Raw genomic sequence first — 26,796 nt, 5'->3', positions numbered from 1 at the left:
GTCCCGTAAGCTATAAACCCTGTATAAACCCTGTATAAACCCTGTATAAACCCGGTATAAACCCTGTATAAACCCTGTATAAACCCGGTATAAACCCTGTATAAACCCTGTATAAACCCTGTATAAACCAGGTATAAACCCGGTATAAACCCTGTATAAACCCGGTATAAACCCGGTATAAACCCTGTATAAACCCTGTATAAACCCGGTATAAACCCGGTATAAACCCTGTATAAACCCTGTATAAACCCTGTATAAACCCGGTATAAACCCTGTATAAACCCGGTATAAACCCTGTATAAACCCTGTATAAACCCTGTATAAACCCTGTATAAACCCGGTATAAACCCGGTATAAACCCTGTATAAACCCTGTATAAACCCTGTATAAACCCTGTATAAACCCGGTATAAACCCTGTATAAACCCTGTATAAACCCTGTATAAACCCGGTATAAACCCTGTATAAACCCTGTATAAACCCGGTATAAACCCTGTATAAACCCTGTATAAACCCGGTATAAACCCTGTATAAACCCGGTATAAACCCTGTATAAACCCGGTATAAACCCGGTATAAACCCTGTATAAACCCTGTATAAACCCGGTATAAACCCTGTATAAACCCTGTATAAACCCTGTATAAACCCTGTATAAACCCGGTATAAACCCGGTATAAACCCTGTATAAACCCGGTATAAACCCTGTATAAACCCGGTATAAACCCGGTATAAACCCTGTATAAACCCGGTATAAACCCGGTATAAACCCGGTATAAACCCTGTATAAACCCGGTATAAACCCTGTATAAACCCGGTATAAACCCTGTATAAACCCTGTATAAACCCGGTATAAACCCTGTATAAACCCGGTATAAACCCGGTATAAACCCGGTATAAACCCTGTATAAACCCTGTATAAACCCTGTATAAACCCTGTATAAACCCGGTATAAACCCGGTATAAACCCTGTATAAACCCGGTATAAACCCGGTATAAACCCTGTATAAACCCGGTATAAACCCTGTATAAACCCGGTATAAACCCGGTATAAACCCTGTATAAACCCGGTATAAACCCGGTATAAACCCGGTATAAACCCTGTATAAACCCGGTATAAACCCTGTATAAACCCGGTATAAACCCTGTATAAACCCTGTATAAACCCGGTATAAACCCTGTATAAACCCGGTATAAACCCGGTATAAACCCGGTATAAACCCTGTATAAACCCTGTATAAACCCTGTATAAACCCTGTATAAACCCGGTATAAACCCTGTATAAACCCGGTATAAACCCGGTATAAACCCGGTATAAACCCTGTATAAACCCGGTCTTCTAGATGTACCAGTGAGTGCGTGACGTGTTGTCCAGGCTCTGACACTTGAGGCGATGGGTGTAGCGGGGCCACGAGTCCTTCTCCATCAGAGCGTACACGTGTTTCTGAGCCTCTCTGAAACACGTTGTGGTCGGTTTGTCCAGCGAGCGGAGGATCTGCTCCCTGATACAGTGGTCCACGTTCACCTGAAAACAAGGGACAAACAAGAAATGATTATCAAAGGGGCAGCACCAGGTTAAAGCCTTAAAGGTGGTCTATGTCACTTTTCTGATGTCCACACAGGTCATATCTGTGGGTTGGCGAGCCTAATCACAGCAAGTTACTGTACATTTAGAAAAGGGTTTGAGTGTTCGGGTTAATGTGCATAAAATGGTTCCTATATTATTGTTTATTGAGATTTTTCTCAAGCAATATATTGCACCTTTTTATTTTTGTGTTTCTTTTTCAGTATATTTACCCTCAAAGGAAAATATCTGGACACTCCTTTAAATCTTAACCATGAGAACGTGGTTACATATTTCATGATGATTGTGTGATTTTCTTCAAGTGTAATTATGTTCAGAAGCCTCTTATGACGACGACACAATCAAGGCAGTTCACGTCGCCCGGATCGGCGTCACCGGGGCCCCATCCTGGAGCCAGGCCTGGGATGGGTGCTCCATGGCGAGCGCCTGGTGGCCGGGTCTTACCCCACGGGGCCCGGCCGGGCACAGCCCGAAAGAGCGACGTGGGGCCGCCCTCCCGTGGGCCCACCACCCGCAGGAGGATCCATAAGGGGCCGGTGCAGAGAGATCTGGGCGGCAGTCGACGGCAGGGGCCTCGGCGACCAGATCTCCAGACAAAGAGACTAACTCTGGGGACATGGAATGTCACCTCGCTGGGGGGAAAGAGCCTGAGCTTGTGCGGGAGGTTGAGCGATACCGACTAGATATAGTCGGCCTCACCTCCACGCACAGTTTGGGTTCTGGAACCATCTCCTCAAGAGGGGCTGGACGCTCCACTTCTCTGGTGTTGCCCGCGGGGAGAGGCGGCGGGCTGGTGTGGGCTTGCTGATAGCCCCTCAGCTCAGCCGCCACGTGTTGGAGTTTACCCCGGTGAACGAGAGGGTCGCGTCCCTCCGCCTTCGGGTGGGGGACAGGTCTCTCACTGTTGTGGCGGCCTACGGGCCGAACAGCAGTGCAGAGTACCCGGCCTTCTTGGAGTCCTTGGGAGGGGTACTGGACAGTGCACCGACCGGGGACTCCGTTGTTCTACTGGGGGACTTCAACGCCCACGTGGGCAATGACAGTGACACCTGGAGAGGGGTGATCGGGAAGAACGGCTTCCCCGATCTGAACCCGAGCGGTGTTCAGTTATTGGACTTCTGTGCTAGCCACGGATTGTCCATAACGAACACCATGTTCAAGCACAAGGGTGTCCATCAGTGCACATGGCACCAGGACACCCTAGGCCGGAGGTCAATGATCGACTTAGTTGTCGTGTCATCAGACCTCCGGCCGCGTGTCTTGGACACTCGGGTGAACAGAGGGGCAGAGTTGTCAACCGATCACCACCTGGTGGTGAGTTGGATCCGCTGGTGGAGGAGGAAGCCGGACAGACTTGGCAGACCCAAGCGCATTGTGAGGGTCTGTTGGGAACGTCTAGTGGAGCCCTCTGTCAGTAGGGTATTCAACTCGCACCTCCGGGAGAGCTTCTCCCATGTCCCGGGGGAGGCTGGGGACATTGAGTCCGAGTGGACCATGTTCTCCGCCTCCATTGTTGATGCGGCTGCTCGGAGTTGTGGTTGCAAGGTCTCCGGTGCCTGTCGTGGCGGCAACACCCGAACCCGGTGGTGGACACCGGAAGTAAGGAAGTAAGAAGGAGGCCTATCAGGCCACTCTGGCTTGTAGGTCTCCGGAGGTCATCGACGGGTATCGGCAGGCCAAGCGAGCCGCGGCTCGTGCTGTCGCAGAGGCAAAAACCCGGGCCTGGGAGGAGTTCGGGGAGGCCATGGAGGAGGACTATCGGTCGGCACCAAAGAAATTCTGGCAAACCGTCCGGCGCCTCAGGAGGGTGAAGCAGTGCCTCACCAAGACCGTTTACGGTGCGGGTGGAGGCCTGCTGACCTCGACTGGGGATGTCGTCGGACGGTGGAAGGAATACTTTGAGGATCTCCTTAATCCCTCAGTCACGTCTTCTGAAGAGGAAGTAGAGACCGGGGACTCAGAGGCTGGCTCATCCATCACCCAAGCTGAAGTCACTGAGGTTGTTCGCAAACTCCTCAGTGGCTCCAGGGGTGGATGAGATCCGCCCTGAGTACCTAAAGTATTTGGATGTTGTAGGACTGTCTTGGTTGACACGTCTCTGCAACATCGCGTGGCGTTCGGGGACCGTGCCTCTGGACTGGCAGACCGGGGTGGTGGTCCCTCTGTTCAAGAAGGGGGACCGGAGGGTGTGTTCCAACTACAGAGGGATCACACTCCTCAGCCTCCCGGGTAAGGTCTATTCCAAGGTACAGGAGAGGAGAATCCGACCGATAGTCGAACCTCGGATTCAGGAGGAGCAGAGTGGTTTTGGTCCCGGTCGTGGAACACTGGACCAGCTCTATACCCTCCATCGGGTGCTCGAGGGTTCATGGGAGTTTGCCCAACCAGTCCACATGTGCTTTGTGGATCTGGAGAAGGCTTTTGACCGTGTCCCTCGGGGTGTCCTTTGGGGGGTGCTCCGGGAGTACGGGGTCCGGGGCCCTTTGCTCAGGGCTGTCCGGTCCCTGTCTGACCGGAGCAGGAGCTGTGTTCGCATTGCCAGCAGTAAGTCAGACCTGTTCCCAGTGCATGTTGGACCCCGCCAGGGCTGCCCTGTGTCACCGGTTCTGTTCATAATTTTTATGGACAGAATTTCTAGGCGCAGTCAGGGGTCGGAGGGTGTGGTCAGGGGTCGGAGGGTGTCCGGTTTGGGGACCACAGGATCTCATCTCTGCTGTTTGCAGACGATGTTGTCCTGATGGCTCCATCAAACCCGGACCTGCAACATGCACTGGGACGGTTTGCAGCCGAGTGTGAAGCGGCTGGGATGAGAATCAGCACCTCCAAATCCGAGGCCATGGTTCTCGACCGGAAAAAGGTGGCTTGCCCTCTCCAGGTGGGTGGGGTGTCCTTGCCCCAAGTGGAGGAGTTCAAGTATCTCGGGGTCTTGTTCACGAGTGAGGGAAGGATGGAGCGTGAGATCGACAGGCGGATCGGTGCAGCAGCTGCAGTGATGCAGTCGCTGCATCGACTGTTGTGGTGAAGAGGGAGCTGAGCCGAAAGGCAAAGCTCTCTATTTACCGGTCGGTCTACGTTCTGACCTCACCTATGGTCATGAGCTTTGGGTAGTGACCGAAAGAACAAGATCGCGGATACAAGCGGTCGAAATGAGTTTCCTCCGCCGGGTGGCTGGGCGCTCCCTTAGAGATAAGGTGAGGAGCTCGGCCACACGGGGGGAGCTCGGAGTAGAGCCGCTGCTCCTCCACGTCGAGAGGAGCCAGCTGAGGTGGCTCGGGCATCTGTTCCGGATGCCTCCTGGGCGCCTCCCTCGGGAGGTGTTTCAGGCATGTCCCACCGGGAAGAGGCCCCGGGGAAGACCCAGGACACGCTGGAGAGACTATGTCTCTCGGCTGGCCTGGGAACGCCTCGGGATCCCCCCGGAGGAGTTAGAGGAAGTGTCTGGGGAGAAGGAAGTCTGGGAGTCCCTGCTCAGACTGCTGCCCCCGCGACCCGGCCCCGGATAAAGCGGCGGAAGATGGATGGATGGATGGATAATTATGTTGTTCTATTTGGCAAAGACACTGGTAATGCCGGTACATTTTCACCACTTGATGGCAACACACGCAGCAGCAGAAAGACACTTATGTCTTGGTTTCAATTTATTTTATTACAGGTTGGTACAATCTCACCAAGCATAAAACTGACTGCTATTAAGTCTACATAATATAACAGGCCTATGGACGTGTAAAAGTACGTACAATCAATCAGTTGGACTGATTTAAAAAGGAGTTGGACTCAGAAAACACGATACCCTCGGTACGCTAGGTTGTTTTTTTATTTAGTTGATTTTATTGCACTTATGTTTCTGTAATTTCTTGCTATGTGAAGCACTTTGAATTGCCTTTGGTATGAAATGTGCTCTACAAATAAACTCGTCTTGTCTATTTAACTTATGGCCTGAGGGCAAGATCTGGCGGTGGTTTGGTCCTGGTTTAGGCCCTGTTTAACTCTGCTTTGGACCTGGTTTGGTCCTGGTTCAGTCATGGATTGACAGTTTTGCAGAGCAATGTTTGTTTTTTATTTTTCACAAAAATAGAGTTGTTGTTGTTATTGTGTCATTCATGAAACGCCCCCAAATTGTGTTGGTGTGTTGTGCATTTGTGCCTTGCCTGAATTCTCACGACTTTAGTCAGTTCAAACTCTTGAGAACCTGCTGAGCATTGAGCATGAGTACATTTGAGAAAGAGCACTGATTTTTCGGCTTCTTCTGCTATTGTGACATTTCAACCAACCAAACATCCTTTTTTAACATCTTGTTTTATGTGTGGGGACACATCAATCAATCTGCTGTGAGCCAAGTTAACCCACAGGCCACGGCCCTCCTGGTCATCAGGAAAAGGTCTTTGAATAGCTCTGAGGTATAACTTTTAGTTTTTTGTTATTGGCAACACATTTCGAGGACTTTTCCCATTATGTATTATTGTGTTTTAAATGGTTAATCCTACTTTCTCATCATTCCGTCGCACCTGGGTATTTGCTGTGTATTTCATTGTGATAAGCTTAACAACCCCTTGACCCAGCATTTTTTCTGTTGGCTTTACTTTAAAGAATATGTTGTTTCTTCCCATAGATACTTTGTAATGTTACAAATATAAAAAGTGATATCAAGCATAGCTAAACTGCTAGATTTCAGTTATTTATGACATGTAAGTTGGATTAATTTTTAATTGAACACTAAACGCTAAGAAAATAAATCACAATATTCATTACCAACCAAAGAAAATGGAACTTGTTATTTCTCGGGCTGTACAGTGCTGTTGAATAAAAGCTGCACCTGTCACTTAACCGCTGGTGCCCACGTTGTAACACAAGATATTTACACACAGCACTCTTTTAAACCGGGAGTCTTGCGGCCCACCCGAGGTCTGTTGGGCCATCCGTTAAGACTAATTTGTACTAATTAATATTCAATGAATATGAGTAGGATTATAATAATGGCAAGGCCTCTGTTTTAGTCTTACTGGACCTCAGTGCTGCATTTGACACTGTTGACCACAGGATCCTTCTACAGAGATCAGAGGACTGGGTGGGCATCACCGGCATGGCCTTAAATTGGTTGAAATCCTACCTCGAAAACAGGAAATGAAGCCTGCGTAAGTTCACCTGGAAGACCTAACCTAAATCTGCGTCGGCCTCCATGGAAGGACCCCTCTCCCCAGCGCCATCATCGCACTCAAGCGGGCGTGGCCTGTCCGTCTGTGAGAGTCAGATCCCTCACTTCACCATGGACTCTTCCAGGTTTCTGCGCTTATCCCAAAGAGGTTATGCAGTTTTTCCCGGCCAAGAAGGAGGGTGAAAGGATGGGGGACGTCCGCGTCATGGCCCCTACACCTGCTCCTCATCCCCAATCGACGCTCTCAGTCACTCCTCCCTGCTCCAATCAACGCACAGGCGGCAGCATTTAAGCGCTCAGGCTGATGGCTCAGTCGCTTCAAACCGTATCTGCGACCCACCACCTCCCCTGCTCCTCCTCATCTATTATTCTCTCCACATCTACCACCACCAGTCTCCAGGCTCCGGGGGGAAGGTATCTAATTCAATCAGATCATGGAGGGCCCATGATCACTACGCCTTCCACCGGGGTCTGAGCGCCAAATAAACTTTGCAATAAAGTTCGCTAAAACATCTTTTCTGCTTTTGTGTCTGAGTCTCTCCAGGGTGAAATACTTTGTTGAGATTGGTGACTGTGTCTCTGAGAGCATGGCATAGACCTGTGGGGTGCCCCAAGGGTCAATCCTTGGACCCCTTCTGTTCAATCTGTACATGCTGCCATTGGGACAGCTAATGTGAAACAGTGGTGTGTCCTATCACAATGATGTTGACGACACTCAGATCTATGTCTCGCTGACGGCAGGTGAATATGGACCTGTCAGTTCACTCTGTCACTGCCTTCAACAGATCAGTGAGTGGAGCAAAACAACTTCCTCCAGCTGAATCCAAACAAAACCGAAATCATCGTCTTTGGCCCACAAAAACGTGGAGAAAGTGTTAGTAATCACCTCCAGTCTCTCTCTTTAAAACCCGTAATCAAGGTAAAAGATTAGGAGTAATTATGGACTCAGACATGAATTTCAACCGCTACATCAATTCAATAACATCAGTAGCTTTCTTCCATCTGAAAAACATTGCCAAAATTAAAAACATAGTGTTCCAACCAGACTTGGAGAAACTTATCCATGCGTTTGTCTCCAGTAGATTAGACTGTAACGGCCGCTCACTGGTCTCTCCAAACGAGCTGTAAAACAGCTGCAGTTCATCCAGAACACTGCTGCTCGGGTCCTGACTAGAACCAGGAAGTACCATCACATTAGTCCTGACTAGAACCAGGAAGTACCATCACATTAGTCCTGCCTAGAACCAGAAGTACCATCACATTAGTCCTGACTAGAACCAGAAGTACCATCACATTAGTGCTGACTAGAACCAGGAAGTACCATCACATTAGTCCTGACTAGAACCAGGAAGTACCATCACATTAGTCCTGCCTAGAACCAGAAGTACCATCACATTAGTCCTGACTAGAACCAGAAGTACCATCACATTAGTCCTGACTAGAACCAGGAAGTACCATCACATTAGTCCTGACTAGAACCAGGAAGTACCATCACATTAGTCCTGACCAGAACCAGGAAGTACCATCACATTAGTCCTGACTAGAACCAGGAAGTACCATCACATTAGTCCTGACTAGAACCAGGAAGTACCATCACATTAGTCCTGACTAGAACCAGGAAGTAGCATCACATTAGTCCTGCCTAGAACCAGGAAGTACCATCACATTAGTCCTGACTAGAACCAGGAAGTACCATCACATTAGTCCTGACTAGAACCAGGAAGTACCATCACATTAGTCCTGACTAGAACCAGGAAGTACCATCACATTAGTCCTGACTAGAACCAGGAAGTACCATCACATTAGTCCTGACTAGAACCAGGAAGTACCATCACATTAGTCCTGCCTAGAACCAGGAAGTACCATCACATTAGTCCTGACTAGAACCAGGAAGTACCATCACATTAGTCCTGACTAGAACCAGGAAGTACCATCACATTAGTCCTGCCTAGAACCAGGAAGTACCATCACATTAGTCCTGACTAGAACCAGGAAGTACCATCACATTAGTCCTGACCAGAACCAGGAAGTACCATCACATTAGTCCTGACTAGAACCAGGGAGTACCATCACATTAGTCCTGACTAGAACCAGGAAGTACCATCACATTAGTCCTGACTAGAACCAGGAAGTACCATCACATTAGTCCTGACTAGAACCAGGAAGTACCATCACATTAGTCCTGACCAGAACCAGGAAGTACCATCACATTAGTCCTGACTAGAACCAGGAAGTACCATCACATTAGTCCTGACTAGAACCAGGAAGTACCATCACATTAGTCCTGCCTAGAACCAGGAAGTACCATCACATTAGTCCTGACTAGAACCAGGAAGTACCATCACATTAGTCCTGACCAGAACCAGGAAGTACCATCACATTAGTCCTGACTAGAACCAGGAAGTACCATCACATTAGTCCTGACTAGAACCAGGAAGTACCATCACATTAGTCCTGCCTAGAACCAGGAAGTACCATCACATTAGTCCTGACTAGAACCAGGAAGTACCATCACATTAGTCCTGACCAGAACCAGGAAGTACCATCACATTAGTCCTGACCAGAACCAGGAAGTACCATCACATTAGTCCTGTTCTCAGGTCTCTGCGCTGGCTCAGAGAAGAGACTTTAAAACAGTTCTACTTGTGTATAAGTCTCTCCATGGCCTAGCACCAAAGTACATCTCAGACATGTGTCATATGAACCACCTCGGACTCTAAGGACCTCAGGGACCGGCCTCTTGCTGGTGCCAGAGCCAAGACCAGACACGGAGAATCTGTGTTCCAGGTCTATGGGGCAAAGGTCTGGAACAGCCTTCACGAAGTCGTGAGACAGGCCCCGCCCCCGGCTGTGTTTATATCCAAACTAAAAACTGTTTTGTTTAGCCGTGCCTATGACTGATTTTACCTGCTTTTTAAAAAATTTAAAATACTACATTATTTCTATTCTTTACTTTACTCTGACGTACATTGTTTTACATTTTTATAAACTGCATTGTGTTTTTAATGTATTACTGGTTTTAAATTGTGTTTTAAACACTGTAAAGCACTTTGAATTGCAGTTTGTATGAATTGTGCTTTATAAATACATTTGATTTGATTTGATAATAATTTGAATCTTAAACAGAAAACACATCACAGCTGTCCCCTCTGTCCCCTCTGTCCCCTCTGTCCCCTCTGTCCCCTCTGTCCCCTCTGTCCTTGATGACTCTGTGTGAGCTGATTGACCTGTGCCTGTGTCTTCACATCTGGTTCATCTGCTCCTGAGCTTGTGCTTATCTAGTGAGTGTGATGTTATAAGATATTTACACATAAAGATTGTCCATGGGAGAGATGCAGGGGTCAGGTCTGGCCATGAAAGTCTCAGTTCAATGGAGCATGTTCTAAACTGCTGCATGTTGTGTGTCCGCGCTCCGTTTGTGTCTTTGCATTTCGCCGCGTGTAGATTCACTTCCTCATCAGACTCATTTCTCTGTGAATATGAGTCTGATTGTAATAAAACGCTGAAAACGTCTTCTTCTAAAATGTGTCAAATGCTTACGCTTCCTGCTAGAGGGCCCCAGGTGGTCGTTAGCCAGTAAAAATCTATAAATTAACTGCAGGGTTTGAAGCGTGGAAAAAAAGTAGTAGATTACAGTCTGAAAAGTATGGTATCTGTTATTGTGATAAAGAAGAGAGAAGAGTATGGTAATGCCATAAAGAACCGTGAAATGTAATGTAATTGCACTGTTTCTATGTACAAATTAAAAGCAAGTAGCAGCTGAAAGGCCAAAACATATGTCTCTGTCTTACAAACACTTTTAGACTGTTAGCCACAACGCCACTGAAGAATTAAAACTTCTAAAGAAAGAAGAAGAAAGACAGAAAGAACACAGAGAGCAGTTGCTGTATGTAAACATACCTCCCTCTTGGCCGTAGTTTGGAGGAACTCCTGGAAGATCTGCTGAGCTCTCCTCTGCAGCTCCTCTTCAGAGCTGATGGTCCTGAAGTCCTCGCAGGCCAACCAGAAGTCCAGGTTCTCCTCACTGAACTCTGACTGAAGGAATGAGTGGAACGAACGCTGGTACTCTGCAGAACACCAGTTCTTTTAACCCACAGGCACAATGCTGTGTTGTAGAAGACCACAAAATGTGCCAAGCTGATTTCCGTGACTTCAGCCCCAAATGTTTGTTTCTTACACATCAGTCCATCCCGTCTTTCCCCTTTGGAGTTTTGAGCCCTGTCCATCTGATCCGGGCTGGACAGCTCCATAACACACATCATAAGTGATATCATTGCAGGCTTTGGCTAATGTAGGACAACACTGAGGTATATAGTAGTTTTAATAGTTTGATCTAACCAGGGACGTGCCACAGGGGCGGCAGGGGAGGCAGGGCCTCACCTGTCGATCTTGTCGATCTCATCTGGTGTGTATTATAAACCCACTTTCCGTTTGAATCCAATATTATGTCAAATAAGAATGTCAAAATGTTCAGATGCCGTTCACATACAAACACACACAGACACACACACAGACACACACACAGGTGTGACAGGTGCTGACAGGTGCTGGTGTGTGACAGGTGCTGACAGGTGCTGACAGGTGCTGGTGTGTGACAGGTGCTGACAGGTGCTGACAGGTGCTGGTGTGTGACAGGTTTCACTATCTTCTTTGTTATCGTGTTTATAGAATCTGGACGATTACATTTCCAAGTTAAAAATCTGGATTTTCAATCAAAGTAAGAGGTTCTAACTAAAGAAAGACAAACACCGGAGCTGAACGGGTTTTAGACGCAGCTAAATATCTAAAACGCTGACGTCACTCATTGAACACAGCCTAATGGTGAGCGACGCCATCATGAACACAAGAGAAAGTGTGTTGTTTTTGGTGCCTCACTCGCCCTGAACCTCGCCGCACGTCACTGGATCTCACTGGGGCCTCACTGGGGCCTCACTGGGGCCTCACTGGGGCCTCACTCGTCTCTGAACAGCAGATGTTTGAGAGCTGCTGGTCTGGTTTAAGAACACACAAGCAAACCACCATCAAGAGCACTGACTACGCAGACTTGTGCTACTGTGCTCAGTGGTAGTATTGACAACAATCCGCCTCATATTCATGAAGAAAAGACGTTCCAACCACTTCATTATTTCTATTTTACATTGTAGACTTTTTTGATGAAGTCTGCTTTACATAAAAAACGTTTTTCTCATTTAGATTTTAACGTGGAAATTAATATGTAAAACCGCCATCTCCATTTTCATACAGTCAATAATCTGTTTTTTGAAATACTCAGAGAAACTCCTCTATGTGCGTAAGCAAACAGGGCTACAGCTGAACACATGGTAATTGTAATTGTGATAAAATGTGAATATATGATTATATTTCTGTGATGTATTTTATCTGCATAATAGTGATATTTTATCTGCATCATTAGTCTAAGAGAAGAACGGGTGTGTGACAAACTGCATTTGTGAAGGGGTCGTAAAGATGGGCCAAAGGATGTTTACCCGAGGGGGTGTGACAGCCCAGAGGAGTTTGGGTAATGTTTACCCAAGGCTTTATCTCTAGGAAAAATACCAGCTGTAAAACAAGTGCCTTGATGTGAAGCTGACCAATGAGAAATGTGACCCGCCTATTCCAGAATATCTAATAAAACCAACCAGCATGGGAAAAAACGGTGTGAGACGCAGGAGGATCACGCAGGCACACCCTGCGTGATCAGTCCCGGCGTTTTCTCCCAAGCTTGCCATAAAAATGTCTGATATTTCTGTGTCGTTTCATATTCTAAGTTGAATTGTGTTCTCTATGTGTTACGGAATAGCATCGGTGTATGTCTAATTCCATGACAGTAATCAATTGAGATATTTAGATCAAATCCCGCAATGCAACAACAACAACAACAACAACATCATGACACAAATGTGAATCATTTCCGCCAACTGAAAAAAACTGTTTATATATATATTTTTAAATCTAACCTGGAAACCCTAGAAAATAAGTTTTAAAAGTCAGGATGCATTATATTTCTATACAATTATAGCAACATGCAAAGTATTCAGTATTTCCTATTGCAGTCTATGGGAAATGTGACTTTTTAAACCTCTTACTGAAAAAGTGAGTCAGTTTGATTTTCTGTCTTAGATTAGAGAGAGTATTTTCTTACCTTTATCTTGTAGAAGTTGTTCTAAAGATGGCTGAAGAGTGCAGCCGGGCTTCAAACTATCCACAAAATACAAATATTATTAAGACATTATCAAAATGAACAATTATTTCAACAGCTACGTTCTACTTAAGAATTAAGTAGAACGTTAAAATGGAGGTTGACAGAAAATGTAACTACAACTATTTTAAGCATGGAGAAGGAATGCCGGTCAAGACATTACGTTTATTTTTATTTTTGACCACTGGTTTTGTTTAATGTGGGGTCATAATAAACATTTTTACTTGTCCTGACATGAGGGACATTTGTACCAATTTTCATAAGTCTAATGTATTTTGAAATTTTAGGTGGCGCTAGCGAGTCATTTTGCATCATAAATTGTTTAAGAATCAAAAAAAATAAATGTTGCACTGATCGTGAATTTTGGATTGAAACATTGTTTTGTTTTTGTTAATGTTCAACGGGTCAAAATTGGGGTGGTCTGTGGATAATATTAACAGAAACTTTTTCAGCCATTTTATTCCACTATAAAAACTCACGTGATTTTGTTTTATTGTGCCCAGTCACAAATGAATCAGTTATAAATGTTTTAAGTTGTCTATGACAAATAGATTGTATTTTACGAATATAAATGATTAAATATCAAGTCTGGAGAGGGCGCTAGAGAGCCGTTTTATTAGCTAGCCACTACATTTGCATATCATTGCGTTTAGCTTAAAAATCTTCACAAACGCTCTATTAATAATTAAAAAAAAGAAACAGTTTAGGAAACACAGATTTTTTTTCAATTTTCCAAAAATTGCTATTTTGTTTAAAATTCACGATAACCACACCTGAAAGTGAATCAGCTTCAAATGTATAACATTACATTGCTTGTGGGTTTTGTGTCGTGTGGCCAAATTTGAAGTGATGAAAACTGTAGGAGGAGATGCCAAAAGTACGACGAGGTGCACTTTTGTCATATTTGATCCAATATGGCCGACTTCCTGTATGACTTAGGGCGGGGTCATAGATAATTTTTTACTTGTCCTCACATGAACTATTTTTTGGAGTGAGTGTCATATTTTTATGATTTTTTTAATTGTAGGTGGCGCTAGTGAGTCATTTTGCGTCATTCATTTTTTTTTAACACCAAAAAAACTAATTTTTCACCAATCCTGAATTTCTGGTTAAAACATTTTTTGTTTTCGGGGTCAAAATTGAGGTCGTTTGGGAGAGAAAAATAATAATTAGGCTACCCCAAATAAATTGTCTGTTTGCTGTAACCCGAGTCAACATTTTTCAAGTGGGTCGGTCGGTAGGCAAATTCTTATTTTTTTTACTTTGAAGGCAAAAAAAAAAAAGATCCAAATTTTGTCATTTTTTGAGTCGGAGTGACCACCAGGGGTCAGGCTACAACAGTCAATGACGGAAAACGTCTTTATCAACCCGATCGGGAGAATAAATCTCACGATTTTAAGATATTTCAATCGACCTTTTGTAGCCGCTATCCTTTATTTTGGTAGCGAAGGCGAGCGGGGGAACATGCAGGGGACACGGGCGCCGCCATGTTTGTTGTGATGACGTGGCTGGGGGTGTTTCAATCCCAGAATGCATTTGCGTAAGTCAAATTTCACACCCTGACAGAGGCTCACATTACTATGGACATGTCAGTGGCGCCGACAGAGGCAAAGTAACTTGTAAAAGGCAAAATGACGATTCCTACGCGCACTCTGTTTTGTTACAGACTCATGTGGAGGACTGAAAATGAAGACGCACATTTGATGCGCAGTGCATTATCAGTGCTTTGAGATGAAAGTCAAGTTAACACGCGTGATGAAAATCGGCGGTTTAGGGAAGTCCGGTCCGTGAGTCGGTGAAAAAATTGAAAAATATAAGATTTTGACGTCTTTTCAACAAAATGCTGATATTTTTTTTTCACTCGGCTAGTTTCATAGCGGGTCGGTCGGGTTGCGGCAAACAGACATATTATTTTGCTCAGCCTAACGGAAACTTTTTTTATGGCAATTTTTTTTCTGCTATAAAAAATATATTGTCACATTGTGCCCGGTCACAAATTAACCTGTTAAATTTGTTTTCAGTTGTTTACGACAATTCAATTGTCTTTTATGAATTTTGTTATATCTAATTTGGAGAGGGCGCTAGAGAGCTCTTTTATCAGCTAGCCACTACATTTGCATATCATTGCGTTAAATAAAAAATAAACATTTTCCCCCAAAAAATGTTTTAAGAAACGTAGATTTTTTTGAAATTTTCCTAAAATTGTGATTTTGTTTAAAATTCACGATGACCATAACCGTAAGTGTATCCGATTTAAAACTGTAGGAGAAAATGCCAAAAGTACGAAAGATGCACTTTTGTCAGGGCCATGTTTGATCCAATATGGATGGGATTAGGGTGGGATCATAATATTATTTTTTACATGTCCTCACGTGAACTATTTTTTGGAGTGAGGGTCATATTTTTACTGCCACTTTTTCTGGCATCGGGCCCCCATTGGCCCCATGTTAATCGATTTTTGAAGTGGCGCTACTGAGCCGTCTTTTAATATTTGCGGGGGACACGGGCGCCGCCATGTCGCAGTGTGTGCCGGCACAGAAGGCACAGAGAGCCGTCGCAGTGTGCGCAGTGCCGGCGCACAGTGTGCCCGCGCAGTGTGTGCCGGCAAGTCGTCTCAAGCTTGTGGCTTCCTCTTTCTGATCCCGGACCACAACATGTCCATAAAAGCTGATATTTTCATGTGTACATCCTCCCACTGCTTTCTGAGAGAATCTTAGAGTAACTTGACTTGCCTCTGGCTCTTCCGGCGCCTCCGCTGGACGACTTGCAGGATTTACCCCGACCAGAACCTCTGGTGCTCTTTATGGTCTCCAGAGTCTGGTAAACCACCATATTTTGTTCTGACTACAAGCCCCCTTGAGCCAGCTGAACAGCCTGAAATGTTTCCATGGCCTCCTGACAGCCCTGATCTGCCTTATGTGTAGCTTGGGCATTACCCAATTGTAATTTTCAATTCAATTTATTTTTGTAACCCCCAACATCACAACAGTTGCCTCTGAGGGCGACAGTGAAGAATGAATCAAGCAATGTCTGTGGTGGCGAGGGACGATGTCCCAGGTCCTCTGTCCTTAGACTCTCCTTCTCGGCCAGGAAAAACTACAAAAACCTCCTTGGGAAAAAGTAGAAACTTGGAGGAGTTCCAGTGAAGGAGGATCTGACTCTCACAGACGTGAGGGAGATTGGAGCTGGAGCCACTCCTCAGGCAGATGAGGGACCGTCTGAGTCAAGTAATCCCTCCTTCAGACCCACTCCATCCTCCTGGGTTTGTGTTGAAGTTAGATGGCTGGGATGGTCAGTTGAGAAGGGGGTATTGTCATGATGCTCACTGGTTTTCTATTACCATTTCAGTTTGTCTAGTTCCCTGTGCTCCTGATTTCCTGACTGGTTTATGCATTTATTATATTTGGACATCTCCGTTACGCCATTGTGTTTCTGTGCTTTACATCCTTCTGCATGATTGCCTGTGTCCTTATATATCACAATTGTGCCTTATTACCTTTTGTATTTAAACCCTGTGTGCTCCTCTGTTCTTCATGGTTGCATTGACCATGAGCCCAGTGTTCCCTTGTCGTCAGCTTTGTAAGTTTAATCATTTGGATATAAAATGTTTCCTTCTGGGTTTTTTGCACTTTTGGTCCAAAACTCTAAGCTGGAGTTCCTCTCTCTCACAAACACCCCCATCATAGGTCTTCACCATTCAAAACGAGCAGGTTGAGGCGGGTGAAGAATGTGTCTATCACAGATCCAGGTTTATCAGATCTAGCTTGTCTGATCCAGAGGTTGTGCGGCGGTGCCTTGGGTTGTCTCAGAGTACAGCAGAGATCTAAGTTACAAAAATGTCTTGCATATCTTGAAATATGGACCTTCACCATAACTACCCAACAGCTTAATCCATTCCACGGACCTGCCTTCAGACATCCTGATGTTTATGCACAAGCAGGTATGCCAGTGGAAATGGGAGAAGTGCAATTCCTCAGACATTTAGCATAAAGGATGAGCCAGAGGCAAGTCAAGTTACATGGTCCTGCTCACACACATTTAAGGGTTAGAGGTCAGAATGGTCAAGGGAGGAGGCAGCGCGAGTGACATGGATGTCCTTCCTGACAGAGCTCAAACAGCAGGAGAGAGATGGATCAGCAGCAGAGTTACAAATGCTTTTGATGCCAACAAGTGCAGGTTAAGAACAGAAACACAAAATCATGTGAAGCTCTGTCAGACGCTCTTATTCTGCCAATAAAACTGTGTGAAATGTAAAATCTTTGGTTACTTCTGTAAGTGCGAGTGGCTGGGTCTAGCACAGACATTATTTCATTTGTTTAAACAGGGGGACTTTTTAAGAGTGCTAATAATGAATGGAATTCTGGGTCAGGTTCGGACTCTGTGCTACATGTTGCGCGCGCTGCGTAATGACAAATTAATGTTTTGGATCTGCGTCTTGTCTCAGCTTCATTAACCAAATCTCGCTTGTGTGCGATGTCTAAAAGAAGTTTTCCGATTGCCGTTTATGAAGACCTTCCAACCAGATCAGTCTGATGATCAAGTGGAAAGACTTGGTGGTTTTGTGTAGGATATAAAAACCTGGATGAGACTTAATTATCTGCTTCTTAAGCCTGGGGTCCCTGTTTAGGGCCTAGTTCAGGGGTGTCAAACTTATTTTGGGCCGCGGGCCGAATTTGGACGCTCAGGCTGGGTCGTGTAAAACGTAAACGTAAAGCATAAAACAATGAAAAAATATAAGAAATAAATAGCTTTATAAAGCCTACGCTGTTTTTGAAGCAATTAATGGATCAATTAAAATAAATTACAAACACATTTGTTCTCATAAACTAAAATGTATTAAGAAAAACAAGTGTCATTTCACCAACATGTGCTTCAGTTTATGTCATCACAACTTCAGAGATGATCTACAGAGACAAACATTTAGTCTATTAGACTGTTAAATATTGTTAAATAGGTATTTGGAACTGAAAAATATTGTATTTGACTTAACAAAATAAATTTCTCGAACTAAAAAAAACATTTAAATGTACTAACTAACATTCCCACGTCTCTGTAGTTCTCTGTAGTTCTCTGTAGTTCTCTGTAGTTCTCTGTAGTCCTCTGTAGTCCTCTGTAGTCCTCTGTAGTTCTCTGTAGTTCTTTGTAGTTCTCTGTAGTTCTTTGTAGTTCTCTGTAGTCCTCTGTAGTCCTCTGTAGTTCTCTGTAGTTCTCTGTAGTTCTTTGTAGTTCTCTGTAGTTCTTTGTAGTTCTCTGTAGTTCTCTGTAGTCCTCTGTAGTTCTCTGTAGTCCTCTGTAGTTCTCTGTAGTTCTCTGTAGTCCTCTGTAGTCCTCTGTAGTTCTCTGTATTTCTTTGTAGTTCTCTGTAGTTCTCTGTAGTTCTTTGTAGTTCTCTGTAGTTCTCTGTATTTATCTGTAGGTCTCTGTAGTTATCTGTAGGTCTCTGTAGTTCTCTGTAGTTCTCTGTAGTTCTCTGTAGTCCTCTGTAGTTCTCTGTAGTTCTCTGTAGTTCTCTGTATTTCTTTGTAGTTCTCTGTAGTTCTCTGTAGTTCTCTGTATTTATCTGTAGTCCTCTGTAGTCCTCTGTAGGTCTCTGTAGTTCTCTGTAGTTCTCTGTAGGTCTCTGTAATTCTCTGTAGTTCTCTGTAGTTCTCTGTAGGTCTCTGTAGGTCTCTGTAGTTCTTTGTAGTTCTCTGTAGTTCTCTGTAGTTCTCTGTAGTTCTCTGTAGTCCTCTGTAGTTCACTGTAGTTCTTTGTAGTTCTCTGTAGTTCTTTGTAGTTCTCTGTAGTTCTCTGTAGTTCTTTGTAGTTCTCTGTAGTTCTCTGTAGTTCTTTGTAGTTCTCTGTAGTTCTCTGTAGGTCTCTGTAGTTCTCTGTAGTTCTCTGTAGGTCTCTGTAGTTCTTTGTAGTTCTCTGTAGTTCTCTGTAGGTCTCTGTAGTTCTCTGTAGTTCTCTGTAGTCCTCTGTAGTTCTCTGTAGTTCTCTGTAGTTCTCTGTAGGTCTCTGTAGTTCTCTGTAGTTCTCTGTAGTCCTCTGTAGTTCACTGTAGTTCTTTGTAGTTCTCTGTAGTTCTCTGTAGGTCTCTGTAGTTCTCTGTAGTTCTCTGTAGTCCTCTGTAGTTCACTGTAGTTCTTTGTAGTTCTCTGTAGTTCTTTGTAGTTCTCTGTAGTTCTCTGTAGTTCTTTGTAGTCCTCTGTAGTTCTCTGTAGTTCTCTGTAGTCCTCTGTAGTCCTCTGTAGTTCTTTGTAGTCCTCTGTAGTTCTCTGTAGTCCTCTGTAGTCCTCTGTAGTTCTCTGTAGTTCTCTGTAGTTCTCTGTAGTTCTCTGTAGTTCTCTTCACACCTGAACTGACTCACCACTAAACACAAACACACGTGGAGCGTTTAAGGAGGTTAAGTTTCCCCTCAGGCCTTGAAAATATAGAATAAGTGCATGAGCCACAGTTTCCATCAAACCAAACTCTTTTCTCAAATCGTGGGCCAAATATTATGTACAAAATAAAACAATAAAAAATATAAGAAATAAATAGCTTTCTTACAGCTTAATAATAGTTGTGGAGACTGATGCACAAAGGTGCAGCAGGTGAAAGACTGCTCATTTCTGATGTGAAATGTTCATATCACAGACATGTTTCTGCTCAAACTCAATATGAGCTATTTTCATAGTTTAAGTTTGATCTCAGTGACAAATGATTCATGTAGTGACTCAAATGAGGTCATTGTGTTTGTGTTCAGTCACATTAGTGTGGACACAGTCATGTTCAGACTTTATTACACTCTGACCTGTGTTTTTACCTGTGGCTCCTGATCTGTCCAGGTTTGTAGAGGATGTTTTCCTCACAGCATCATCACAGAAGTTAGTTTTCTTGTTAGCTCCACATTAGCTCCACTTTTAGCACAGCTCTAACATCCACAAAACAGTCTTCTTTCTTTCTTCCACGTGTTTCCTAAAGCCACACGTCTCTGTCCTCGCTCAGACCTCTGCTCTGAGGTGCGTAAGTGCTGTAAAGTGCAGTAAAGTGCTGTAAAGTGCGCAAACGCGCGTCTTCTGCACTTCTCCCTCCTCAGAACACACGGCAGTGAAGAGCCGCGCGGGGGAGGGGCGGCCACCAGCGGCATTGTGGGACGTGTAGTTTTAGCGATAAAAAAGGTTATGGCTGTAACTACGGTTCTATGAATGAAGAAAAAAATATATATATTTTTTCCCCCTTTTTTTAAAAATAGGAATTTGAAATGTTCGGCGGGCTGGATTAAAACGTTTTGGGGGCCGGATACGGCCCGCAGGCCCTATGTTTGACACCCCTGGCCTAGTACAATGATCTTGTACATCTACGAGACGCTTTATCTGAGCAGATAGTCACACTGGACAATGTCAGTGTAGCCTCCAGTTCTACTGTAAGAAACCTCAGAGTCTTATTTGACCAGGAGCTCTCATTTAAAACACACATAAATCAAGTCTGTAAAACAGACTATTTCCATTTGTGCAACAAGAGCCAAAATCAGAAGAATCCTGCCTAAAAGTGATGCCGAAAAACTTATCCATGCATTTGTAACGACTAGATTAGACTACTGTAACTCCCTGCTTGCAGCGTGTCCTAAAAGCTCCATAAAAAGCTTTCAACTGGTTCAAAATGCAGCAGCAAGATTACTAACAGGAACAAAAAGAAGAGAGCACATTACGCCAGTGCTGAAGTCTCTTCACTGGCTCCTGTCGAGTTTAGAACCAAATTTAAAATTCTACTCTTGACCTACAAAGCCATAAATTACATGGCCCCATCCTACCTCAAAGATGCTATAGAACCATATCATCCAAACAGAGCTCTTCGCTCTCAGAATGCTGGCCTTCTGGTGGTGCCAAGAGTCTCTAAAAGTACTGTAGGAGGTAGAGCGTTTAGCTACCAAGCTCCTGTGTTATGGAATCAGCTCCCGACCCATGTTAAATATGCTGACACAGTCTCTTCATTTAAGTCCAGGCTTAAAACGTTCCTCTTCAAAATCGTTTATGGTCAGAGTAGTTAGGAACAGAAAGATAAACCCACAGCTTCAGCTACGCTGCCCTAGGAGTAACTGTGCTGGGGGAAGTATGACAGCTTGAGCACTGTCCTCTTCTTCTGACTACTTTTCTATCAACCTTTCCCACATTTCTCGCCAGGAGTGGGACAGGCACATACTGATGTGGACCCAGATGCTACTCGACTCCCTGGAGAAGTGGTCTCCACTCCATATGAATGGTTCTTTATCTGCCTGGAAGAACTGGTCCTCCTCCTGAGTGGCTCCAGCTTCACTGTCTATCTCGCCTGTCGGATCTCTCCTTCACTGTGGAACTCCCCCAGGTTTCTACTTTTTCCCAAGGAAGTTTTGTAGTTTTCACTGGCCGAGAAGGACAGGGGAGCTTGGGACATTTTGTCTAAGGACACGGGATGCTGGGACATTGCCAAGTCCCTATGACAATTGTTTAATCTGTTTTTCATTGTCGCACCTCGAGGCAACTACTGTTTTGATTTTGGGCGTTACAAAAATAAATTGAATTGAAATGTTTCAAAAATCCATTTAAATATACAGAGGGTCTTCTCTGTAGGGTTAGACACAGACTGAGAAAGCGCACGGGAATGTGCACGCCGTCATGTGTTGTCCAGAATAATGACCGGAATAAACAGCCCTTCTTCGTATTTAGCCAATCTTCTGTTTAAAGGTGCCATAACATGCTTTTGTCACGTTTGGTAGTCTATCCTAAGTGTATAATTGATAATAATAAGTGTTGTGCAACACCCTTAACATAATAGTTAAGAAATATCACCCAGACCTTGGACCCCCTCACCAACCCGGAAATGAAAACGGCTTGGTTTGATATTCACCCCCACCCTTGTGAAGAGCCATCTGGCTCCCCCGCCCACCCGTGACGTAGTCTCAGAGAGCGTGCGTGCCCCGCCCACCCGTGACGTAGTCTCAGAGCGCTTGGTGACGCGTGCTTGCCCTTATGACGCTGTCTTGCAGCCTCCGCCCGTCAGTTTGGAGATTGGAGGAAAGGAGATAGTCTGTACTATAGCTAAACACTGCGGGAATCAATAGCAATGTAAGAAGGTTAAAAGCTCTGAAAAGTCGATTTTGCATGTTATGGGACCTTTAAATGTGATAATCTCTCTGAATGAAATGATTTTCAGCGTGTGTTGTGTTTTCTGACATTTTCCTGAATCAAACACTTCCTCTAACTCTCTTCACTTGCCCCTCCACGACTGTCGTCTTTTCCAGAGTCTCCAGACTTTGTGCAGAGATTACAGGAGGGTCTCAGTTTGAGCAGAGATAAGCAAAGTCCTGCGCCTAGTATCAGTTTTGGAAAACCGCGGATATTGTCAACAATAATAAGAAAAAAATAAATAAATACAACAAATATTCCAGAATGTACAATGACATTTCCCCTTCTGTTTAACTGCAGTATTTGGTCACTCCTGCATAGCCCTGACGTTGTACTAAAGCCACTTGCTTTGACTCGTTAGCTCGTAGATCTTACCTGAGACTTTTCCACTGCGTTTCATGATTCATTTTCCGCACTAGAACACACTCCACCGAGTCATCTCTGTGTGGTTTTCTGTTGAAGATAAAGTCAAACCTGCAAAAGTTCAAACAAAGGATTTACTGGTGAGGAAGAAGTCAAAAAGGAAGTGAACAAATAAGGAAGGAAGCCTGAGAGCAGAGGACAAAGAGCTTTTATGGTTTTAGAAAAGTGTGAAGACGTCTGTGGTCAAAGTGGGACATTTGTTTGGGTTCAGTTGTCTTTTAGTTTGTATTAATTGTATTGATTGGTGGAATATGAAGAATTGTTCTTTGTCAGTTTGCTTGCTCAATATTGTAGCTTTTAGGAGGAAACGACAACACCTGCAGTTCAAGACGTTTTATTAGTTAGTTTAATCCACTTTTAATCCATAGATTTCTATGGGACATTGCAACTTCAAAGGCTGTTTTCCTCAAATGCATTTCTTTCATTAAAGTAGCACCTACATACTGCACATCAAACTTTACAATTCGGTACCTAAAAGATTTTGAGCTTACTTTAAAAAAAAGTGTCCCAAAGATAACTTTAATTAAAATAAAAAGTATAAAATAAACATCCAATTAAAACTTAAAATGAAGACTAGCCAATAGTTTTAGATGTAGATTAATGTGGTTTGTGGTGTGATTTGAATATATAGACAAAACAGCATGTAGATATAAACACAGACAGCTTCATTGTCACTCACTGTGTGACAAATATTGTGCTTTTTTCAGGTTCATAAGTGAAAAGTATATAAGTCAAATTATGCATAATTGTAGAGCATAACTTTACATTGTGTTCATTAAAATGTCTCTGTAACAAGCAGCAGATTTTCTAAATATAACTTTTAAATGTGTGGCATAGTTGATGCAAACACGCTCAAATGTGTGCGACTGGACCGCTGCGCAGCCCTGTGAAAGTCATTATTTCTACATTTGAATGTGATCATAGCGATAGCAGCTAACAGCGAGCTAGGGCCAGGGCAGCCAGCTCCATTCAGGATCCAACAGATGATCTGACACATTCTGTAAGATAATAACAATGTAAACTAATGCATGTCTTACATTTATCACATTATCAACAGAACCAATAAAGCCACAGATAACAATTTGATCATGTGTGGGGGAAATAAAGTGGCCCGCTCAAGTCAAATTAAAAAGATAATTTGTTGATTCTACAACTCAGGAACATTACATCTGATATGTCAAACAAAACATGAAACATCACTCTGTCATCACATGTTTAAGGCAAAATCTGTGGCCAAAGTAAGAGGAATATTACAAAGTCCTTGTCTGAATGGGCTAATTATTCTTAATTACTCTTCCCCAATTACTTAAGTTAAACTATAACAGTTTAGATATAATGTAAATTGTAATTAAAATGAATACACAAAATTACTAAAACAAATCATAACTAAGGGTAAGATATAAATAACACAAATGTTCAATAACTATAAACTAAGAGGAACCAAAACTTTACTGAAGTTACAATATGATTACTAGTTAAAGTAAAAGACAAGTCTTAGAAGTACATGTTGTTAGAATTACTGCAGCCTGACATTTACTCTAGTAAAGGTACTGTAACTGTATTTGGACAAAGCCAAACTAAAGTAGTCTTTTGAAATGCTTACCGTCTTGGCCTTTTGACATCATTTATCAGATCCTTAATGTCATAAAACCTGATTTTGGAGAACAACATGTTCAGCATGTTTCCATGTGTTCGTGTTCTATTTTCTAACCTGCACTTTTTTTGACTTTGAAACCTTGGAGAAAAGAAGGATCTGTGATGTTTTTGAACAAGCTGCCACAAGTCCCCAGATGCCTTTCCTCTGCGCACACCAGACACTTCACTTCCTTTGGCTCATTAGGCCTTAGTTATTTTATGACTTGGTTTACGGATCTGCCGCACATAGATTATTGATTTCTTCAATATAAATAAAATACATTTTTATAAAAAAAAATTATAAAGTACCGCCGAGACTTTTTGCCGTGACTGGGCGGGTGGGGGAGGATGCACACTTAAGCGTCAGTGCTGTCGCCTCCTCCTCCCGTGGTGCGTTTTGGGCAAACCCGGAAGAAAACATCTTTTGAAATTGAAATTATATTTATATTTCGCCCGCCTGTGCAATATAGTTCATTAAAAAATCCGTAAACCAAGTAATAAAATAACTACGGCCTAAATGGACAAAAACTTGATTTGAAGTATCAAACGTGATATGAAGTCCATGTAACAATGTCTGAACAAGAATCATTGTTCATATTTGTGACGGAGCAGCGTAAATGCCGGTACATGTCGACCTCGGTGAAACTGAGTAAAACAGGTTTTTAGATTTTTTTCCCCAAATTTGTGATTTTCGTTTTTTTGCATTATGTGAAAGTTGAAGTAATAAAGGAGCCCCTCCCCCTCCGTGCTTCAGATAACAGTATTCATTAGCTTAAAAGTACAAATTAAGCTGTTAAAAATGAGTAGTTTTTGTGTGCCGCGCGGGGGGCGTTACCCTTTTCTCAGCAGCATACTGTTGACATTTTTCCACCAATCAGCTGCGAACCACATGGCTAAAGCTGTCCTCCGTGTACTGCTCATGCTCCTCATGCAGTTGGGGGAGAGGCCGTGTTTTCTCCTCTCAGAGACATTATTCATACTCCAGACTTTCTCCAGAGATGATTCCCTGGACTACATTGTAACGGAACTGAGGTACTTTTACTCTAAAGTATTGCTTGCTGTGTTGTGTTGTGTTGCTTTAGCATCGTCACTTTTGCCTCGAGACAGAGCAATGCTAAGCTAACACGCTGCTTCAGTGCACTCTACATTATAAATACGTGAATTTAATGTGACTACTTGATGAATAATTAACATCATGTAGTCTCTTGAAACTAGCTGTTTTGGGACGGTGTAATGTCTGTATCTTCGTGTATTTTTACTGTTTTTTACTGTAGCCCGCGTTAGCCGCGTTAGCTCGTTTCAAACTTCTTTGTTTCACTTTTCAGAAAAGGCGCTCACAGCTGGAGTTCATCATAACCATGCAGAAGTCCATTGCATTACAGCTTCGACTTTGCACAGCAGGTACTATTTATTACACATCATTTACTTCACTTCACTTTATTAAATGTACAATAAAGTGCAAATGCAGAATCAGACATCGCTGAGGTTAGTTTATATTATTTGACTACTGTAATGTGTAAACATTAGCCTGGCAAACTTCAGTGCTGCTCTCTGCTTAAGATATGTTTCTTCTGTTCTCATTTTTTTACACTGTCGCCCTTGTCATCAGGGAGTGGGAAACAGCTCCTGAGAGTCGCCTCAATATCCCACAGCTTGTTGGAACAAAGTGTTTGTCAAGAACTTGGACTGGCAGAAGCATCTGAGTCCCTTCTTCAGACGGCTTCCAAAGATCAAGAGTTATCAGCACTTCACGTATTTATATTGAAACTTTCACATTGTGTTAAAAAAAATAGTTAATGAGTGTTTTATGTGAAATTGTTTGCCATTTCTTAAATGTCCTGTTATTTGTTTACAGCTTTGATGCCAAGAGACCAGATGTGGTGCTTGCAAAAAGTCTCCATGTCCTGGTCCCACCTGGACTGAACATTGACAGGCAGACCCATCTATCCTATTGCACTACATAACTTTATACCTTCATATTTCATTATGTATATTACATGCCGTTTAGTGCGCAGTGTTCAATGTTTTGCTGTTTGTGTTGCACTGAATCACCTGTGAATTCTCTTTGTCCACAAATGGCAATAAACCCTATTCTGATTCTGATTCTGATTCTGATTCTGATTCTGATTCTGATTCTGATTCTGATTCTGATTCTGATTCTGATTCTTTGATGCTTCAGGGCCTTTTGTAATCCAAGTATCTCCATTTTAATATAGTAACTTCTAATTCTGATTCAAGTCCAGTTACCATCAATAACAACACTCCTCTTGAGTCTTGAGTGACAGCTGTAGGGGGAGGTGTTGTCAGTTTGACAGGGGGAGGGCTTATCTCAATGAGATGCAAATGAGCCCCGCCCCCTGTGACTCCGGGCTCACTCAGGTGAGAATCTTTAGAGGCCGTTTTCTCAGTGAAAGGTTTTGAGAGTTGTTTATATTCAAATGACCACAACTGACTCAAATATGATCAGATGTGAGTGAGACATCATTGTAGAGCTTTGAATTCACACTTTCAGAATCTGTTACTCAAAATGTCTCCGGCTAGACATGTAACTGGTTTATCCACGGTCAGTCACATTTTTGTTGGTAAAAATCTTAAAGTAGTGGTTGACGCATGAACCACAGCTGGAGGAGTCAGTCAAACACAGCATTAATTATACATGTCTGTTAAAATCCTCTGAC

At 43.5% G+C, this 26,796-nt stretch overlaps 1 protein-coding gene across 1 annotated transcript; it reads right to left on the bottom strand.

The window, feature by feature from the left end:
• Positions 1-1,315: 1,315 nt before the first annotated feature.
• LOC140353840 (regulator of G-protein signaling 21) lies at positions 1,316-24,178 on the bottom strand. Its single transcript, XM_072438595.1, has 5 exons — positions 24,087-24,178; positions 22,436-22,534; positions 12,876-12,931; positions 10,634-10,800; positions 1,316-1,521 (listed from the first exon to the last, which is right to left on the bottom strand). The coding sequence occupies exons 1-5, from the start codon at positions 24,161-24,163 to the stop codon at positions 1,336-1,338; spliced, it is 585 nt and encodes a 194-aa protein (XP_072294696.1). The 5' UTR covers positions 24,164-24,178; the 3' UTR covers positions 1,316-1,335.
• Positions 24,179-26,796: the final 2,618 nt, after the last annotated feature.

This window comes from Eucyclogobius newberryi, unplaced genomic scaffold, assembly GCF_026437365.1.
Source record: "Eucyclogobius newberryi isolate DKJ021-1_F unplaced genomic scaffold, fEucNew1.0.hap1 SCAF_9, whole genome shotgun sequence".
Lineage (NCBI taxonomy): Eukaryota > Metazoa > Chordata > Actinopteri > Gobiiformes > Gobiidae > Eucyclogobius > Eucyclogobius newberryi.
This window is presented reverse-complemented; position numbering and strand designations above follow the sequence as displayed.

Coding starts and splice junctions, on each gene's coding strand:
- LOC140353840 (XM_072438595.1), bottom strand. CDS start 24,163: ATGCTGAACATGTTGTTCTCCAAAATCAGGTTTTATGACATTAAGGAT. Junction 12,932..22,435: donor ACGCAGTGGAAAAGTCTCAG/GTAAGATCTACG, acceptor TTTTGTGGATAG/TTTGAAGCCCGGCTGCACTC. Junction 1,522..10,633: donor AAACTACGGCCAAGAGGGAG/GTATGTTTACAT, acceptor CCTTGTTTTCAG/GTGAACGTGGACCACTGTAT.